The 17,477-nt window shown below is 48.1% G+C and overlaps 1 protein-coding gene across 1 annotated transcript; it reads left to right on the top strand.

The window, feature by feature from the left end:
• Positions 1-224: 224 nt before the first annotated feature.
• LOC143692448 (TOG array regulator of axonemal microtubules protein 2-like) lies at positions 225-16,332 on the top strand. The gene is made up of 13 exons (XM_077172681.1): positions 225-233; positions 388-538; positions 1,649-1,810; positions 2,432-2,564; positions 4,236-4,341; positions 5,078-5,313; positions 6,830-6,982; positions 8,177-8,294; positions 9,258-9,361; positions 11,154-11,358; positions 12,535-12,751; positions 13,835-13,921; positions 16,133-16,332. Exons 1-13 carry the CDS (start codon positions 225-227, stop codon positions 16,330-16,332), a joined length of 1,881 nt encoding a protein of 626 aa, XP_077028796.1.
• Positions 16,333-17,477: the final 1,145 nt, after the last annotated feature.

Genomic DNA, 17,477 nt, shown 5'->3' with positions numbered 1-17,477 from the left:
TAAGCAACAGCTCATTAGCCCTCCTTGCTGGGTATTGCACATGGTTTTTATTCTCCTGCCATGGCCTGTAGGAACTGAACCGCCTGCTCACTGGCCATGTCAGCTCTTCCTCTGTCTTGGAGCACTCCTATGACTTTGATGCTTCAAGCAGGGCTTCCTGACATAGGTTGCAGCTGCAGCAGTGGAAGGTTGTGGCACTGAAGTGTTCCCCCTCATTGTGTGTAATGGCCAAGGTGAGGACTGGAGGCATTCCTCTGAAACTATTGGAATGTGGCTGGAGCTGCATTGAAGCCTATGGCACTGTGTGGACTCTGTGCTCCTGATGAGATGTTGTGTGTGGTTTGTGTGTCTCTGCTTGCAGTCTATGATGTATTTCCATTGCTGCAGATCCGTGCTGCTTTGTGCATTTTGGCTCAAAAGAACTTGGGGCGGAAGGACGCAGAGCTTTTCAAGAGAGAGATGAAGAAAAGGAGACAAAGGAAAACATCATTGCAGCCTATTCCTGAGACAGTCGAGCCTGGGGATGCAGCTGAAGCAAGTAAGTGGTGGCTACACTTGTGGTGGTCCTTTTTGACCCTTTGCACAGTGTTGCAATCAGACTGGGGAGCTGTTCTGCTTGCATCTGAGTGGAAGCTTGCTTGGGATTGAATTCTGTTTCTCAAAGGAAAATACAGAGGCATGAAGTGTCTTGCCCATGGCCTCACTGAGTCAGTAACAGAATATCAGCTTCCTCCCTTAATCTCTAAAGTCTTTTAGAGTAGAAAACTCTGTCTTGCAAAGTGCACTGGGGCTTCAGACTCTCTCCTGGAGAGCAGCCTCCAGGGAAGGGGAGTCCAAAAGAATGCTTTTCAACCGGGGTGCAGCCTGGAAGAAACAAAATTCAGCTCCTTGTAATGAAGACACCAGAGATCCTTCTCCTGCCACTCCCTGCTGAGGAGCTGGCACTGTAGAGCTGTGCTGAAGCCCCAGCCAGGGCTTCTGCTGTAGCCCCAGGAGGCAGCAGCGTTCCCGACTGAATCCCGGCTGAGGGGCTCTGCCTGCAGGGCTGTGAGCGCTGCCTGAGGGCGGCAGCGGGGCCCTGAGGAGGCAGCACTCAGCCCGAGGCCATCACGCAAGGTTATCTGCACTTTCCTTTGGCAACTGCCCCTGCCAGCCTCTGCAACAGGAGAACAAAGGCAAAGCAATGCTGGGTTTCATTGTTTCTTAGGGAAAGCATTGCTGCAGTTTGGCTTTAAGCTAGAATAGGGTAGATTTAGATTAGACATAAGGGAGAATTTTTTTTATAATGAAGGGAATGAAAAGCTGGAAGGGTTTTCCCAGAGAAGCTGTTGTTGGTCCATCCTTGAAGGTGCTCAAGGCCATCTTACATGGGGCTCTGAGGAACCTGATCAGGATGAAGATGTCCCTGCTCACAGGAGTTGGACTAGATAGTGCTTAAAGGTGCCTTCCAACCCAAAATCTTCTAGGACTCTGTGCTCATTGTCCCATGTTAGTGTTATACTTGGTATAAAGTGGTATTTCATTGTTATACTTGAAGTTCTTTGGGATAACAAAGAGATGTTACGCAGCTCCAGCAAGTTTTCTGGCCCTTTCCATCATCGCCCTGTCCAGCATTCTCCCCTTACAAGCTCCTCTTTGGTCCCTGCAGCCTTTAGCCTATCACCTGTTGATGGCACAGCTTCTAGAGTGCAGAGAACACACCCTGGTGGTGCCTTGAAGAAGGAGGTCGTGAGGAAGCAGGACAACGTTCCCTTACTGCCCAATACACCCATCATCCATGGGGATGGCAGCTTCCCGCACAGCTCCTCAGGTAAGCCTGCTCCGTGGCAGCTTTTTCCACACGGGTTTGTCCTTGCACAAGGAGCACAAACTGCCTCCTGCCTCAGCCAGCACTGCTGGGATCTTGGCTCCATAGTCTGTCCTGAGAGTGAACAGCAAATCTACTTTTGAGTGACTCCAGCTTGGAAGTACTGGAGCAGTTGGTTCTTAGAGATCCATTGGAAAGTTGAGCTGAATAAAGTAGTGGTAAAGGCCTAAGCTCTGGCTTTTGCCCATCCTGAGAGTCCAAACTACAGCACTGGTGCCAGGAGGCAGCTGGGACTGCAGGGATGAGCTGCAGGGCAGTCTGCCAGGCTGTGCTCACTGTGCTCCTACGAGAACCACCAGGATCAGTTGTTCACTCACCATCTGGGCACCTGTGGCACTTGGGAGCTGGCGCTGCGGGGCAATTGTCAGCTTCAGCCTGGAGCTGGGCCCAGCTGGGGGAGGCTGGGAGCAAGCAAGGAGCCCCAGGAGCCAGACAGCAGGGAAGCCTCTGAGCCAGTGCCAGTTTGTAGCACACGGAGCCCTGGCTGGGAGATGGGGCTGAGGCCGCTCCATGGCGGGGCCTTGCCCAGGGCTGCAGCACCCATGGCCGACCCTCTCCTCACAGTGACCTCGCAGACGGCCCCTGGTGCCAAGCGCCGAGAGGAGCCGCTCCGTGGGCGTGGGCAGAAGGACAGAGCCTCTTCAGACCCACAGCAGTCCTTGCAGGAGGCAGTCTCCTTGCTGGGCAGCGATGACTGGTAAGAAAGGCCCCGTTCCCTCTGTGTCCCTCTCGGCGTTAAGGTCGGTCAGAAGCGTGTCTTGCTCGTGCCTCGGAGCCCCGAGAGCCCAGAGGGCCAAAGGGCACTGGTGAAACCCCTGCAGAGCAGGGAGAGGATGAAGACTGGGGAGCAGCCTTTTCTTGGCCTTGCTCTGCAGCAGTGCTCCAGCTGCAGCAGGTCCGTGCTGTTTCCTCGCTTTGCCTGCTGCTCCATGGAGCTGCAAAGGAAACCTTGAGGGAAGAGAGAAAGCTCTGGAAGGAGATGATTTGCTGGCTGAAGGCAGAAGCAGGATGGCAGAAGTTTTGAGTGTAGAGATTTGGGTGCCTTGGGCCACTGGCCCAGTGGGACTGAGTAAGATTCCTCTCTGCTCCCACTGCTGACAGCAATGGCAGGTGACAGGGTCTCCCTGTGACCTCCTGCATGGGAGTCCAAGAAGCAGCTCCAGGGAGTTCCTTTTTCTGAGAAATGGACTGAGTTGTGCTTTCAAGTCCCTCAGCCTGCCATTACTCCTGAAGGGCTCATGGCAGAAGAGAAGGAAAAAGAAAGAAAACCCTCTAGGAATCTTGCACTTTTGGAATTCAACTTTTTACCTCTCACTGCTTCATATGGACCTGAGATGTTTTGCCAATACTCCCAATGTGTCCCAAAATTATACACAGGCAGAAGGAGGCCCAGAGGTGATAACCCTACAAATTTTAGCTGATACTGGTTTTCTTTTTGATGTCTTTTTTTATCACTCCCTGGTGGATGCTTCATTCACACAGGGGTAAGAACTCCATTCACACCGGGATAAGCATGAAAAATCTGCCATGATGCATCTCCTTGTGGAATCACCTTTGTTTTGCCCTTTCACTTCTGCTTTCTCTTCCCCATTTCTCTTTGGTGCTCTGTGAGGTGCAGAGAGCTTCTGCAGGTGTGGGGGGTCTGGATGACACTCAGGGGTGCCTGTGGGATCGGTCACCAGCCCTGGGCTGCAGCCCTGATGCCTCACAGACCTTCCTGTAGCTGAGGGCCTGCACAAAGCAAGTGCTCAGAGACAGAGTTGTTTGCACCTTTTAAATAACTTGTTGCTGTTGTGGGGGTTGTTTTAGGTAGGGGGTTTTGGGAAAAGCCAGAGTTTGCCCAGAGTTTGCCCAGGGGTGGAATCTCCTGGGTCATCCTGCTGCTTTTTTGGGGAATGTGTGAGGTGGAGTGGAGGGGGTGACAGAGAGGCTGAGATTGTAGAGTGGGAACTCAGCTCCAGAGTGGCAGTGCAGACTCTCCCTGCTGAATGCCTGCTGGGGCTGACAAAGAAGGAAAATGCCCCAATAACAGCCCGGTGGCACTGTGCCTCAGGGACAGGTACAGAGAGGTGACAAGAAACAGCAGCATGGCCCGGTCTCACAGCTTCTAGGAAGCAGTGACAGAGGGGCCTCATGTGCCAGAGATTTCAGAAAGGCTGTCTTCTTAAATGGCCACTCTGAAACCCCTCTCTTTGCCTCTTGGGTTTGTGAATGCTTTTGACAGCCACAGCATCCTGGGGCAACGCGTTCCAGGATTTCAATAAGCACTCCTTGAAAAGCACCTCCCATTGTTCAACTGAGCTGCCAGCCTGGTCATTTCAGAGGGTGCTGCCTTGGTGGAGAGAAAAATCAATCTTCTGCCTTTCAGGGAGCTGAAAGAGAAGGGACTCTTCACCATCAAACACCTGGCTGGGTCCCATTCAGAGGTCCTGCTTTGTAGACTTCGTGACATTTGCTTGGCAGTTACCAGCGAGGTGAGAACATTGTTCTGAATTGTCCTCCATACTTCATACACGGTGTGTAGAGTAGGTATGTGCTTGCTCATCTCCATGTGTGCTCAAGGTCTGCCTTCATTTCTGGTTTTAGACCTGATATTTCTAATGTCTGTCAGCTATCTGTAGGATCCGTGGGTACATGCAGCTGTATCTACTGGCAGGTCAGGTATCTGACACTCATCTTTGAGTGTGGTGCCTTTATAATGCAATGTGCAAAGGCAGAAACTGAGACACTAATAACATTATTTTCCAGAGTCCCAAACTCTGCCCAAACTGTAATTCAACACTGCAAATTATTCTGTAGACCAGAGCCTGTGTTTTCTGTTTCCTGGCTGAGTGCTTCAGCTGCTGGTGTTGCTTTTTTGAACAGGAGCACCTGACTCTTTAATCTTTATGACTTGTGCCTTTATGATCTGAAAGCAGCTCTTGCTTTAATTTTCTAGTAAAAGGGCCTAAAATCAAAGCTGTGGACATTTTAGAAGGGTTAAGTAGAACACTTTGGTCAAATTTTTTTTAGGCCTGCAGTAAGCAGGTCTGAGGCCAGAAATTGGTGCCAGAGTAAGTGCCTTTCTGTGCTTGTGCTCTCCTGCTCTTCTTGTACTTGTATGTTCCTCTGGACACAGTGGGATGTGCTGTCATTTCCTGGGACTTCTGTTGAAGGTAACTGGTTTTCTTTTCAAGGTGATTCTTATACTTCCCCTCATGACTTCCCCAGGTGACCAACCTCCGTTCCAAGGTGTCCTACTCTGCCATTGTCACTCTGGGAGAGCTCTTTGTGACCTTGAAGAAGGACATGGACTCTGAGGTGGATGAGGTTGCTCGGGTCCTTCTCCAGATGGTGTCCAACTCACCAGAATTTGTTCAGAAAGCAGCCAGTCAGACCCTGGGGATCATGGTGGAGAATGTGACTCCTGCACGAGCAATGGCTGCTCTCATGGACATGGGAGTCAAGTAGGTTCTTCTTCTTTTAGTGATGTTCTTCACCTTCGTGTGTGTGGGAGGGAGAAGGGATGAGACAGAGAATGGGAATGGTGGGAGGGAAGGGTCCTGTATCCTGCATCTTCTGTGGACTCAGTGACTTGATTCTCTGACCACCCTCACTTCTTTCCTCTTGTCACCTATTTCTGCCCTCCTGCAGCCTATTATTAGTTCTCAGAATCACAGAACTGTAGAATATGGGGAGTCGGAAGGGGCCCATCAGGACCATCAAGTCCAGCTCCTGGCCTTGCACAGAACAGCCCAAGGGTCACACCAAGTGCCTGAGATTGTTGTCCAAATGCTTCTTCAACCCTGTCAGGCTTGGTGCTGTGACCACTGCCCTGGGGAGCCTGTTCCAGTGCCCAGCCACCCTCTGGTGAAAAACCCTTTTTCCTGATATCCAAATTAAAGCTCCTCTGACTCAGCTTCCTGCTGCTTCCTGGAGTTCTCCCAGTCCGTCAGATTTTCCTAGATATGGTGACTGGTGGGGAAGGGAAAGTGCCTGCAAGGGCCAAGGATAGAGTCTTGTGCTTTTGTGGGAAGAGGGACAATTGCAATTGCAGCTGTGAGCAGTGTTTGGTATTTCACAGCACTAACCACAGAGGCCCTGGGGAAAACCATGGCTCCTCATGATGCCATTAACTTGAGAAATGAGGAGGGTCCTTGCTGGGGCATGGAGCACATGGGGGACAATCTGCTGGGTGTGGCACAGCCTGCACAGCAGGGGCAGCTCCTGCCAAAGGAGTCTTGTATGACTGTCCTGGCCTTAGAGCTCTACTTTCCATTCAAACTGATGTTTCGTGTTAGCCTTGAGATGATGAATCACTCTAAAGGCACCTTCACAGGCCGAGTGCCATGGGACAGTTGAAGCAAATGCTGCCTTAAATGTTGGTGATAGTTCCCAAGAGACACTCTCTAGAACAGGACAACCTGGCTAAACTGCCTGCCACCCTTTCCCCAGCTTTGGAATAGGGAAAAACATTCAGATGGATCCATTGCCAAGCCTCACAGAAGAAACAGGCTGCATTGCTGGATATTCTGCAACTTCATGGCCCACAATGTGTTTTCCCTGCATTTGTTGTTTTCCAAAGTTCTGCAGATTTGGGGATAAATGGGTGGAAAGAGCCTCAATCCTGCTGCAGCTCTGTGTACTGGGTGCCCTCTGATGGGTCAGCATCAATTGTCCTTAATTTCTAAATTATTCATATGTCACCTATTTCTTTAATCTTTCTCAGAATAAAAACTGAGAAAGAAATTGAGTATCAGACCGTGCAGGGAGGCTGAATTCCTCCCTCTTCCGTGCAGGCAGGCCTTGTGTACCATGCTAACTTTGTGTTTACCTGAGGACAGAACCTTCTGCAGGTGTCTGAAGGTGCAGGGAGAGCCCAGGCTCCTTCCCCCAGCAAGGGCAGGGAGCAGGCTCTGGCCAAGGCCTGTGCTGCTGCTGCTCCTGGTCCCTGTGGCCCAGGGTTTGCTCTCTCCTCCCCAGCAGCCGCCACGCCCCGGTGCGTAAGCGTGCGGCCGAACTCCTCCTGTCCCTGATGCAGAGAATTGGAGTCACCAAGCTTGCAGGCACAGCCAGGGCTGAGAGGCTGGCACACGTGGCAGGGAAGCTTGCTCAGGACTGTCACAAGGACACAAGGTAATGATCTTCATTTCACCTCCTAAAACAGCAAAACTGTTTTGTGTCTGGCTATAAAGGTGAAACCACAAAAGAGTGGAAACTAAAGGGAATATGAAGTTACCTCATGGTGTGAATAATGGAATATGCTGAGTTGGAAGGGACCCATCAGGGTCATGGAGTCCAGCTCCTGGCCATGTGCAGTGACCCCAAGAGTCACTCCATGTGCTTGAGAGCATTGTCCAAACACTTCTTGAGCTCTGTCAGCCTTGGCACTGTGACCACTGCTCTGGGTTGCCTGGGCAAATGGCTGTACTGGGAAACCTGAGGTTGGCCAGCAAAAAGGAGCATTGCCAACTTTTTCCTGTGGCTTGAAGGATTCTTTACTGAGATCAAAAGAGCTCAGATCAGCCAGTCCAACAGTTTTGTTTGGCCTTAGGTGCACAACACAAAGCCAAAGTGTTGGCTAATGTTCATCACTGAAGGATCCCAAACATCCATTTCTCATTAACTTCAGACTTTCCTAGAAATATTTCAGAGGTCTTCAGCCAATATATTCAGTCTTTCTAAACCTGTTCTGCAGATTTCTAGAATGCTGTTATCTGTGGCTCAGTGAACTCCACATTTCTTCTTGAAGAAAACTGTGGCAAAATCAACCCAAACCACCAAAATCCCCTTCCTTTGATGATGAAATTCCCATGAATAGCTGCCAAGAACACCAGAGCAACTAGCTGCCCCTGTGCAAACACATAGTATAGAATAATCAATAGGATGCATGAGGTGTTTTGTTCTGGCTTCCCTGCCAGTTAAAGAAAGGCAAAATATTGTGCAATGGCAGCAAGACACTGCTAATAGGCTCTGACAACAAAGCAGATGTGTTTTGCTTGTTCCCTGAGATCCTTTGATGCCACAGAAGCACACCCACAGTTTCAGAGTGAAATGGTATTTTTCTGTTGCCCCACATTCTCCTCTTGCCTCTTGTGTTCAGCTGACAGCACTGTGCAGTGTCAAGTGAGGTAAATCTCCCTCTTTGCTGAGCAGGAAATGCCTTCTTGCGCAAGGATTGCACCTGATGAGTTTAAGGTATCAGCCTTTTCTGTTAACACTCTTCCTGTGTTTGTTCACTTTTCTTTTGTTTCCTTCCTTCCTTCATGCCTTCCTGCCTTCCTTTTTGCCTCCTTCCTTCCTTTCTTCTGTCCTTCCTTCCTTCCTTAGGCATTATGGACAGGAGATGGTGAAGATGTTGCTCAGTCATCAACAATTTAAAAAGCTTTTGGAACAATCTCTTTCCACCCGTGACCTGGAAGATATTCTGACAAGAATTAAGAAGAAAGTAAGTGCTTGGCAGGAGAAATGTCTCCTTTGTGCAAGTATTGCTACTGCTAATATGAGATCAAACATACCCAATCTGTCTTTAGCTCATTCCTTTTCTGCTGAATCATTTTGCTCCTGGGAATGAGCTGTTAATCCTCAGCCTGTTCATCTGCAGATCACAAAGGAATTGATATTATTAGGGAAAAAGTGGGGTTTTGAATATTTTCAATATTGGTCACAAAGAGGAAAGGGAAAGAGGAGAAAATGGGTTTACATTTAAGCGTAAGCCCCCACCATGCTCTCCCTACTCTGCCCCTGTAAAGGAATTAAGTGAGAATTGTGCTTCTGAACATAACAGAGTCTTTGCAAAGGACACTGGAAGTAGTAGCACCAAGAAAATTTGCAAATATACAAAAGATGTCCAAGTCAATCCTAGTTACTACAATTACTGTCTGTCTTTTGGGAATACTGCCCTGCTGTCAAGCCCTGTGCAGCTGGAAGAAGCTTGGTGAATTCAGCAGCATCCAGTAGAAAATCCTTTGTTTGTTTGAGGGGGGGGAATTTTATTTTTCTATCGACATTACAGAAGGGAGCCTGCCTTTGTGCAGGCACAGGGAGAGTGACTGTTGAACCAAATTGACTTCCAACACAATGGGCCAACCCCCAAAGAGTCCAGTTTTTTCTGCTGCTTCCTTCACGAACACTCGTTGCCTGCCAGTTTGCATTATTCCCATTTATGCTCAAGACTTAAGGAATTTAGGATTTTATATTGCTGCTCAGTGTGGTAGCACCCATAACCAGCCTTGGGCTACTGAAAACAAAGAGTTGGCATCACTGAATCTCTGGTCTGTTTCCATCTGTAAGTTAGGAAATGTTTCCCTAAGCCTTGGTAGCAGTGATCCTGGTTCTAATTTGTGTTTTCAACAGGGAATTTCCAATTTTATACTCCAAAGATTGACGGGGTTTCTCTATGTCTTTGTAGGGGATGGCAAACCAGAAGGCTGAAGGCCCATCTGTCAAGGAGCCGGTGAAGGAGAGGAACGGTGGCTCAAAGAAGCCCCAAGCCACGTTGTCTTCTAGCAAATGGTACTGAGCACTTTTGTTAGATGAGACAAAGCACATGACAAGCTTTACATGTCTCTTCCTCAGGAAAAACTTTCTGGCAGAGATGACCAATGCCAGAGATTGTTTCCTTTCCCTACAAATGCTCTAGGATAAAAAAATGTCTACTTCTGCATTGTGCTGAACACAACTTCTCTGGAGGGGTTTCCACAAAAATGGAGAGACAAAAAGACACCCATTGGTTGCAGCTCAGACGATGCAGTGCAGTGGCAAGGGCAGTGTTGTGGAGGCTGGGAGAGGGCCAAGTTTCTGCTGCCTGACTTGGGACAAGTAAATTCAAACAGGGCTTTGTTTTCATCTGAGTGGAGTCTTTTTCAGATGAGTGTTTTGATGAGAAATCTCAGTCTGGAAGCAAGATGCCATTCCACAAAGATGCAGTTCTCATCCATGTGGTTTGGCCTGGCTGAATCATGGTTTTCTTACACTCAAATAGTATCAAGTTTGAGTAGTAAGGAGGAAGGCAATTTCTGAACAACTTCAGTCAACAGGTGTCTCAATGTGGACTTTTTGTCTTGATATTCCTGTCCTTCATGTAATTTGCTTGATGGACAGCATGTTTGGTTTATTTCCCCCTATGCTGCAATTAGCATTTAAGACAGGAATTGCTCCTTGCTGTCTCTTTCATGGCAGTTGCAGAGCTGCTTGTACCTCTTCTCCTCTGATAACAGAATTTAGCTCTGTCCTGCTCAGCAGTGGCAGGAAAGTGACCACATGCCTCAGTAGCACAGCTAGCATCTTCCCGTGCTCATGGAAGAGACAGGTTGATCAGGAGAATTGTTCCCAGTGGGTTTGTTAACCTGTGCATCTAGGCTCTAGGGAAGCAAATGAAATGTGAGTGGAGTGTAGTTCTGGGATGTCTGGCTTCCGTTTTTATCTCTCTTACTGATTTTCTGAATCCTTCAAATATACCCCTGTTTATCTGTTCAGATGCATCTGAGCTACTTTTCCAGATTGTCATGCCTGGTGCAGAGACACTTCTCCAGAGTGATGAGTCTCCTTATTCTAAGACACACACGTCCCTTATGAGGAGGCATTTAGACTTGGAAGCAGTGTCTCTCTTTCTCCACAAAGCAATGTGACCTGTGTGCCCTGGCAGCCATCTGAAGATAGATCAGATGCATCTCATCCTTGGTTTTCCTCAGTGAGCTCTGGCAAGAATGTTACTTGCAGATTGTCTCCGGTAATCATTGTCATGAGGTCCACATTGTTCTTCAGACCCTCATGACTTTCCAGCTTGAAATCACATAAATTAGGAAAGCTGCTCAAGATGTTTTGCTCACAATTAACTGAAGGTATTGTCTGTGGCTGCAGCTCTCTCCATAGAGAGCAGCAGGCACAACTTTCCCAGGCATTGTCCTGGGGAAGGCTGTGAGAAGATCAGAGAAAAGAATCAGAAACAATTCTTATCTGCCCTTGCTGCGCCTGTTGTTGTGAACATGTGGAATGTGTTATAGAGATTTGTTTACTAAAGGGTAATTTCTTAATTGGCTACTGGTGATGGTGTTTTGGATTCAATTGACCAATCTGGTCTGTCTGTATCAGACTGTCTGTAAGGGCGATGAGTTTCTATATAGTATAGTATAGTATAGTATAGTATAGTATAGTATAGTATAGTATAGTATAGTATAGTGTAATAAAGTGATTGATCAGCCTCAGCTTTCTGGAATCATGGAGTCAATGCTAATTATTTCCTTGACAGGGATGCCATGCTACAATAATTATCACCAACAGGTCCTCATTTGGTTTTATTTTCCAGGGTGAAATCTACCTCTGATGGACACCTCCTACACTGTGCAAAAGCCCAGGTCATGTCACCTCCAGCTGTGGAAGAAACGGAGCTGCTGCAGAAGCTTTACCATCTCCTGGAAGCCAAGGGGTTTCAGACAAGGATGGAAGGAGTGGAGCTCCTCCAAGACCTGTGCAAAACCAGCCCCCAGCTCATCTCCACCAACATTGTCCAAGTACGTAGGGTATCTTCACTGCTCCTTTCCTTTAGCTCCTTTCCTAAGCCTGTAGCAGCAAAGTTAATTCAGTGTGTCTTGGCACTCTGTCCTGGCTGTTTGGGACATGCTGGTCCCTCTTACCCAGACAAATGTAATTCAGGTCCAGTCTTCAGGAAGTGTTATTTCAGTCCAGCTGTATTTGTCTGGCAGGTGCCTATTGATGCTGTTTATCAGATGATGGCAGAATTTTCTGCTGGTGTAACTGCTGCTGTCTCCTACTCCCAGTTGGGTTAAGTGAAGGGAATCCAGCCCCTGAAAGCATGGCAATTGTTCTCTAGACCAAAAATGGGTTTGCATAGGGAAGAGAAGTATCAGGCTGGGTTGGTTTAAACCCAGTTGGTTTTTCAAAAACAACACTTCTATATACTCCATCTTGTCTTGCACAGGCACAACTCTGGCTACTCATTTCCATCCTTGTTCCTATTCCTCTTGGTAAAGACAGTGCTCACCCTTCTTGGGGGGGTCTTTTTTTCTCTTTGGAAAAGGATGGAAACAGCTAAGGACTCATCTCTGCCTTCTCCTCCCAGTAGCTGCTTTTTCCCTTTTTCCAGGAAAAGGTGCCTGACAATGTGGCTGTCAAGGGACTGAACCTGCTCTAATGAGAGCTGTACAGCACATTCCATTTCAGAAGTCCACATGTTACTTAGAGAAATAGTCTGGATCCTGGAAGAGTTGACCAGAGCCCTGCACTTCTCCAGACACTGGCTCTGAGACAAACAAAATAAAACTTAGATCTCCTCCAGCCATAGTTTTGGCAAAATCATAACTGCCCTCAGTACTTGAGGCAACTGTATAGAAAACCAGGCATTGTAAACATCTGCTTCCATTCAAAGCAAAGGTACTCTTTAGCATTAATAAATGGAATTGATTTAATGATTTAGAGATGGAGAGAAATACCATAGGGGCTACTCTGTCCCCAGCCCAATCTCTTAAAAACAGAAGAAAATCTTTCAACCAGCATGAGGTTGCGCCACTATTCCAGTGAGTAGCCCACAGGAAAACAGTGAAATTGTGCAAGCAAGTGCTGACCTGACAGAAAGGATCACTTTTGTCTTTGACATTGCTGACTGCTACAGCCACTCTTCAAACAAGGACATTTGAATCCAGCTTTCACGTTGCTTGTTCTCTTCACAGATTTTTGATTATTTTGTCCTGAGGATATCTGACAGCCACAAGAAAGTGAAGCAGAGGGCACTGGATGTGCTGGCTGAAATCACAGGAGTCCTGAAAGATGCCTTGAACCCAGTGATCATTGGTTTGGTGGAAGGAATAACAAAGAACCTGAACTCAAAGGATCCCAGGGTTCGTGGGGCAGCTGTGAAAGCACTGGAAGAATCCATTGCTCATTTGGGTAAGGCTGAGCCCTGGCAGGGACTCTCCTCAACTTCGTCTCTGTCTCTCCTGCACAAGAGAGCGCTGAGTGCCTTGACAGCTGCTCTTGTCTGTGGAACACTCCAGCTGACACCCACCAGAAGCTGTGCAGCTGCAGTCCTTATGCACCATCCCCAACAGGCTGGAATGTGCAGCAGCATTTCCCAACAGTCCCAGGCTCCCTTGGCTCTGTGCCGCTTGTCTGAAGAGCAAGTCCTGGGCTACAGCTTTGCTACAGTTCAGAGGAAAAGGGGGTTTTGGAGTGTGCTTGGGCCCTGTCTGACTTCCCAAATGAACAGCTTTGCTGTTGGCATGAAGGGACACTGGCCCATCAGAGCTTCTGCAGAGCAGCCACCTGGGAGGCTCTACATTAGAGGCATCAGCTGCCTATTTTCCACTTTTCTTCTTTGTCTTCCATGTTCAAAGGGGAACTTATGATTCACCAAGTTCATTTCTTTAGAACAAACAGGTATAAACCCAGCTGTCAATGATGCCTTGTTCCACATGTTGTTTTGCATGGGGCAAGATGGCCACAGCAATTAACTACATAGGCAAGGGCTGCTCTAAATTCCTCTGCCACACAGATTTATGTCAGCTCTGAGAATGCCCACTGGGGAAATATGCCTGAAAAAAGGAGTGTTGAAGAGGCAGGTCTTCAAGAGGAGTTTCCACTTTCTCCTCCCCAGCTGCTCTGTAAACTCAGGAACTGCCTGACTCAGTGCCTTTCTGTGACCCAAGTATGGGCTTCTTCCTTTTTGCTCTGGGATGCAAAACCTTTTCACTGCTTCCATGTGACTGAACTCTTGAGGTCCCTGATGTGAAATGTTTTAACATAGCTCCTGCTACAGCAGACAAGTTTGGATTTACAAATGTGAAAGGAGAGCTTTTCTTTTGGAATTTTAAACCCTGCCAAGCAGGCTGGAAGGAAAGAAGAAAAGGATTCAAAAATCCACAGAAATGTACTTTATTTTATAAAATGGGGTTGGCCCTGCCCTTTCCCTCCTCACTGTCCTTTCTCCTATGACCTGAGAAAAGTGAGCAGAACCATGTGTTTCCCTTGTAGATCATGTGTCACTGCTGAAAGAGTTCAGCTACCAATGGAATCACCTGAGTGGCCAAGCTCTGCTGGATGTCACCGAGCGTATCACAGGTATGGCCTCCCCTTCTGAGCCAAGAGCTCTGCCCAGGGAGTATTGACAGGGAATGCCTGTGAACAGACAGCAGAGCAGCTCCTCCACATCAGGAGGTGCTGAGCTTGTCCCTGCTGCCCAATAGCCCAGGCAGGTGGATTTGGCAGGATTTCCCTGGCTGCTGCAGAGCTGGGCAGCATCTGAGATGGGGGCAGCGCTCGGCCTCGGGCTGAGCTCTCACTGGGGCATCTCAGAACCACCTCCAGCAAAGGGAGGGGCTGAAAATACCCCAGCTGGATCCTCTCTGGGAAGCTCAGGGACATTTGTGATCTTTGAGGGGAAATGGTGGCAAATGCTGTTTCAGGGCATCAGTTTGTTCTGTCCTCACAAAATTCTTGTTTTTCTGTTGGAAAGTTTTGAGGCTGAACCATGCAGAGCCTGGGGGTCACAGCTCAGGTCAAAACTCAACAGAGGCATCAGAGGCAGGGGTTTAGTGCAAGGCAGCCCCTGGGGCACAGGGACAGAAGCAGAGGGCTGAGGCTCCCTGCCTGTGCTGTCAAAGTGGCTTGGACTGAGCCTTTCAGGGTGTGCAAACAGTGTCTGCCTGTGCCAGCGCTGTCCAAAAGCTACAAATGCAGCTGATAATTGATTCCTCAGAGGAGCTTGCTATGTCAGCAAGAGCCAAGGAATGGAAAAAGGATAATCTCAATATATAGTAGAGAGGAGAATTGATCACCTTGCTTTACCTGGGGCTAAATCCACTGCTAATTATGCCAACATCATTGAATGCAAGGTTTAATACACTTTGTGTCTCCATTAGGAATCTCAAAAGGGCATGTTCAGTGACTAGGAATGTCAAAGGCCCTTTAAAGAGCATTTGAATAAAGTAGATCTCCAGCAACAGGGAATTTAGTTTAGCAGTTCTTTTGATCTCTTTTTCAAATAAAGGAATTAACCATAAATTAGGATTACTTTAGAAAGAGCAGATGTTGTCTCTGAGATTTAGTAGGAACAGACAGCTGTTCCTCACGTTCAGTAGTCACCGATGTCTTTAACTGCATTTAAACTCAAATTAATTCCCATTTTAAAATGGGTACCATAAAGGGTACCATAAACCTTTCCTGCTTAGCAAAATTGGTTTTGGGTACTTGCAGGAACTCTTTCAATGTTGATGACTGGTGGTGGATTAACAGCATTGAGAAAATGAAGTCTCTTCCACCACAGAATATTAAATGGCTGCTAGATAACATTTTGTCTGATCAGAAAATAAGAATGGTCTCCAGAGCCATTCAGGTTTTGGTCTCTCAGCCAAATCTGCCATGCAAGAAGCCTGTTGGTAGTAAATTTTTGTCTGTGTTTGATATAGTTCAGTTCAAAAAATGGGCAGAGAGCACATTTCAGAGACAATATGAGAAAACATTCGTGTTTTGGTTGCATTTCAGTCCCCTGTGTAGCATTTTTCTTTCTCTATGCCCCTATTTCAGTGGACATTAAAAGAAAAAATGCCATTAACATTGGGAGGGGAAAGTGGCAATAAAATGTGGAGATACTCAAATGCCACAGCAATGGGATCTGGGTAATTCTCTAAGACACCCTGAGGTTTGAAACAGCTGTTTCTTGGAAGCCCCAAAAGCATTCTGCCAAAGACACCAGCTGGTCACTGATGTTTCCAATCCAGCTGTCAAGGAGCAGCCATCTCTGCTGGGCTGGAGTTTTGAGGTGTGTTCTAATCCTGCCCTTTGCTGTGTGCCACTGAGCACAGGGAAGAGCCAGATTAGACATTTGGAACTTGACATCAAAGTTACAAAAATGGAATCATCCCTTTATTAGAAATCTCTCCATTTCCTCTCTATGGTGCATTTCCAAATATTCAGTGTGGGTTTAGACAAGTTCCTAATGGAAATAAAAGGCAGTTGGACGTTTCATTCATTGTTCATGCAGAAAGAGATTGTGAAATAATTTAATAAATGTGCAAAGTCTGCCACAGGGACAAGGCTCTGGTTGGAGCAATTAGTCCTGGGGGGTTGGTGGTTCTGTTTCCAGGATGATCAGCTGCTTTGCCCGTTTCTGGATCAAGGGGCTCTGTGTGCTGTTTTGCTGACCTTGGCCAGAGAGGCTTGCCAGAAGCAAAAGCAGAGGTAGATCCTTGTTTGCATTGAGGTTGTGGCTAAGGAGCTGTGTCTCTGTCCCGGCAGTGCTTGTGCAGTGGGTCCATGCCAGGAGCCCTGCAGTCGTCCAGCGCGACGCCCTGCCCGTGCTCTGGTCCTTCCTGGAGAACAAGGCGCTGCCCGTGCGGAGCGCCAGTGTCCGCACCGTGGCCACCAAGCTCGCCTCTGCCCTCTACAAGGTGATGGGCACCCAGCTGAAGAAATGTGCTGCCAGCAAGCCTGCACACGTGCGGGAAAACCTCTCCAAAATGCTGGGCTGGTGAAGGCGAGATGTTCTCCAGAAGGCTGAGGAAGCGCTGAGTTGGACACCCTGGATTTGCCTTTTTAGCTGTGCCAAAAAAGATGAAATCCAAAGGAAGGGTTTGCATCTGCCCCCGCTCTCTCCATTGCCCTTCCTAGTCATGGCATGGGGGGCCTGAAGCAGCTCCAGGTGGAGGACAAGGTGAAGGGAATCATGGCTCAGCCTCACACAGAGGTGAGGGGGGAGCTGGGCCAGTCTCTGTTGGGAGGAAGGGTCTTGTGGCAGCGCAGAGAGGCTGTGCACATTGCCAGGGAACAGCTGTGCCCTGCATGTGCCCATGCAAGGAGCTGTGCTGCTGCCAGTGCCCCTGGAGCTGCAGGGCTGCTGAGCTGTGGGGCAGGCAGAGGAGCAGGAGGGTGCATGTGCAGCTGAGCCATTCCTGGAGAGCACAGGGCTCTGGGCTCCCTGCTGTCCCAGGGCAGCCCAGAGGCCAGGCTGTGCCTGTGCTAGCTCTGGGCAAGTGGCTCAGGGTTTTGCCCTGGCCTGCCTCAAGTGTCTGCCAGCAGGAGCATGTTTCCCTGTGCAGCTGTTTAGAAGTTGGCAGGAAATGTGTCCCATGAAATATGGAGCTTCAGATGCTTTAGGTTTGCATGGTGGCCGCTGCTAAGTTTGTGTCTCCATTTTGCAGATCTGGCTGGTTACAGTCTTACCGAGAAGTTTTCTCCAGACACTTCCGATGTTCCCTCACCCACAAAGTCCTCGCCTCCCGTCCAGAAGAGCTCTCTTTCCTCCAAGCTCAGGAAGAAGCTGCTGCCTGCATGAAGAGTGTTTGAAGAATAGGATTGATGCCTTAGGCTTCATAGTTACAGCTGTACATATGTTCTGATCTTTAGATGTAGTTTTGAATTAATGTGTTTTGATTGTATCTTTAAAATTTTTGACATATTTTTAACTATATATATTTTTGATGATGAAAAAAGTAAATAAACAAATAAAACTTAAATAAACCAAGAGGAGAATGTGATACCAGGACCTGCTAGCCTAGGGATTATGGGAGTGCAGCTCACTCAATGTGCCAGTGTCTCACCACATCCTTTCCTCATTGGGCCTCTCCTCTTCCTCTTTGGCCATGTTTTCTTTGTGTCATTTGTGCTGCTCTTTGTTACT

This window comes from Agelaius phoeniceus (genome assembly GCF_051311805.1).
Source record: "Agelaius phoeniceus isolate bAgePho1 chromosome W unlocalized genomic scaffold, bAgePho1.hap1 SUPER_W_unloc_1, whole genome shotgun sequence".
Classification (NCBI taxonomy): Eukaryota; Metazoa; Chordata; class Aves; order Passeriformes; family Icteridae; genus Agelaius; species Agelaius phoeniceus.
Note: the sequence above shows the minus strand (reverse complement) of the source record. Positions and strands in the feature narration are given on the sequence as shown.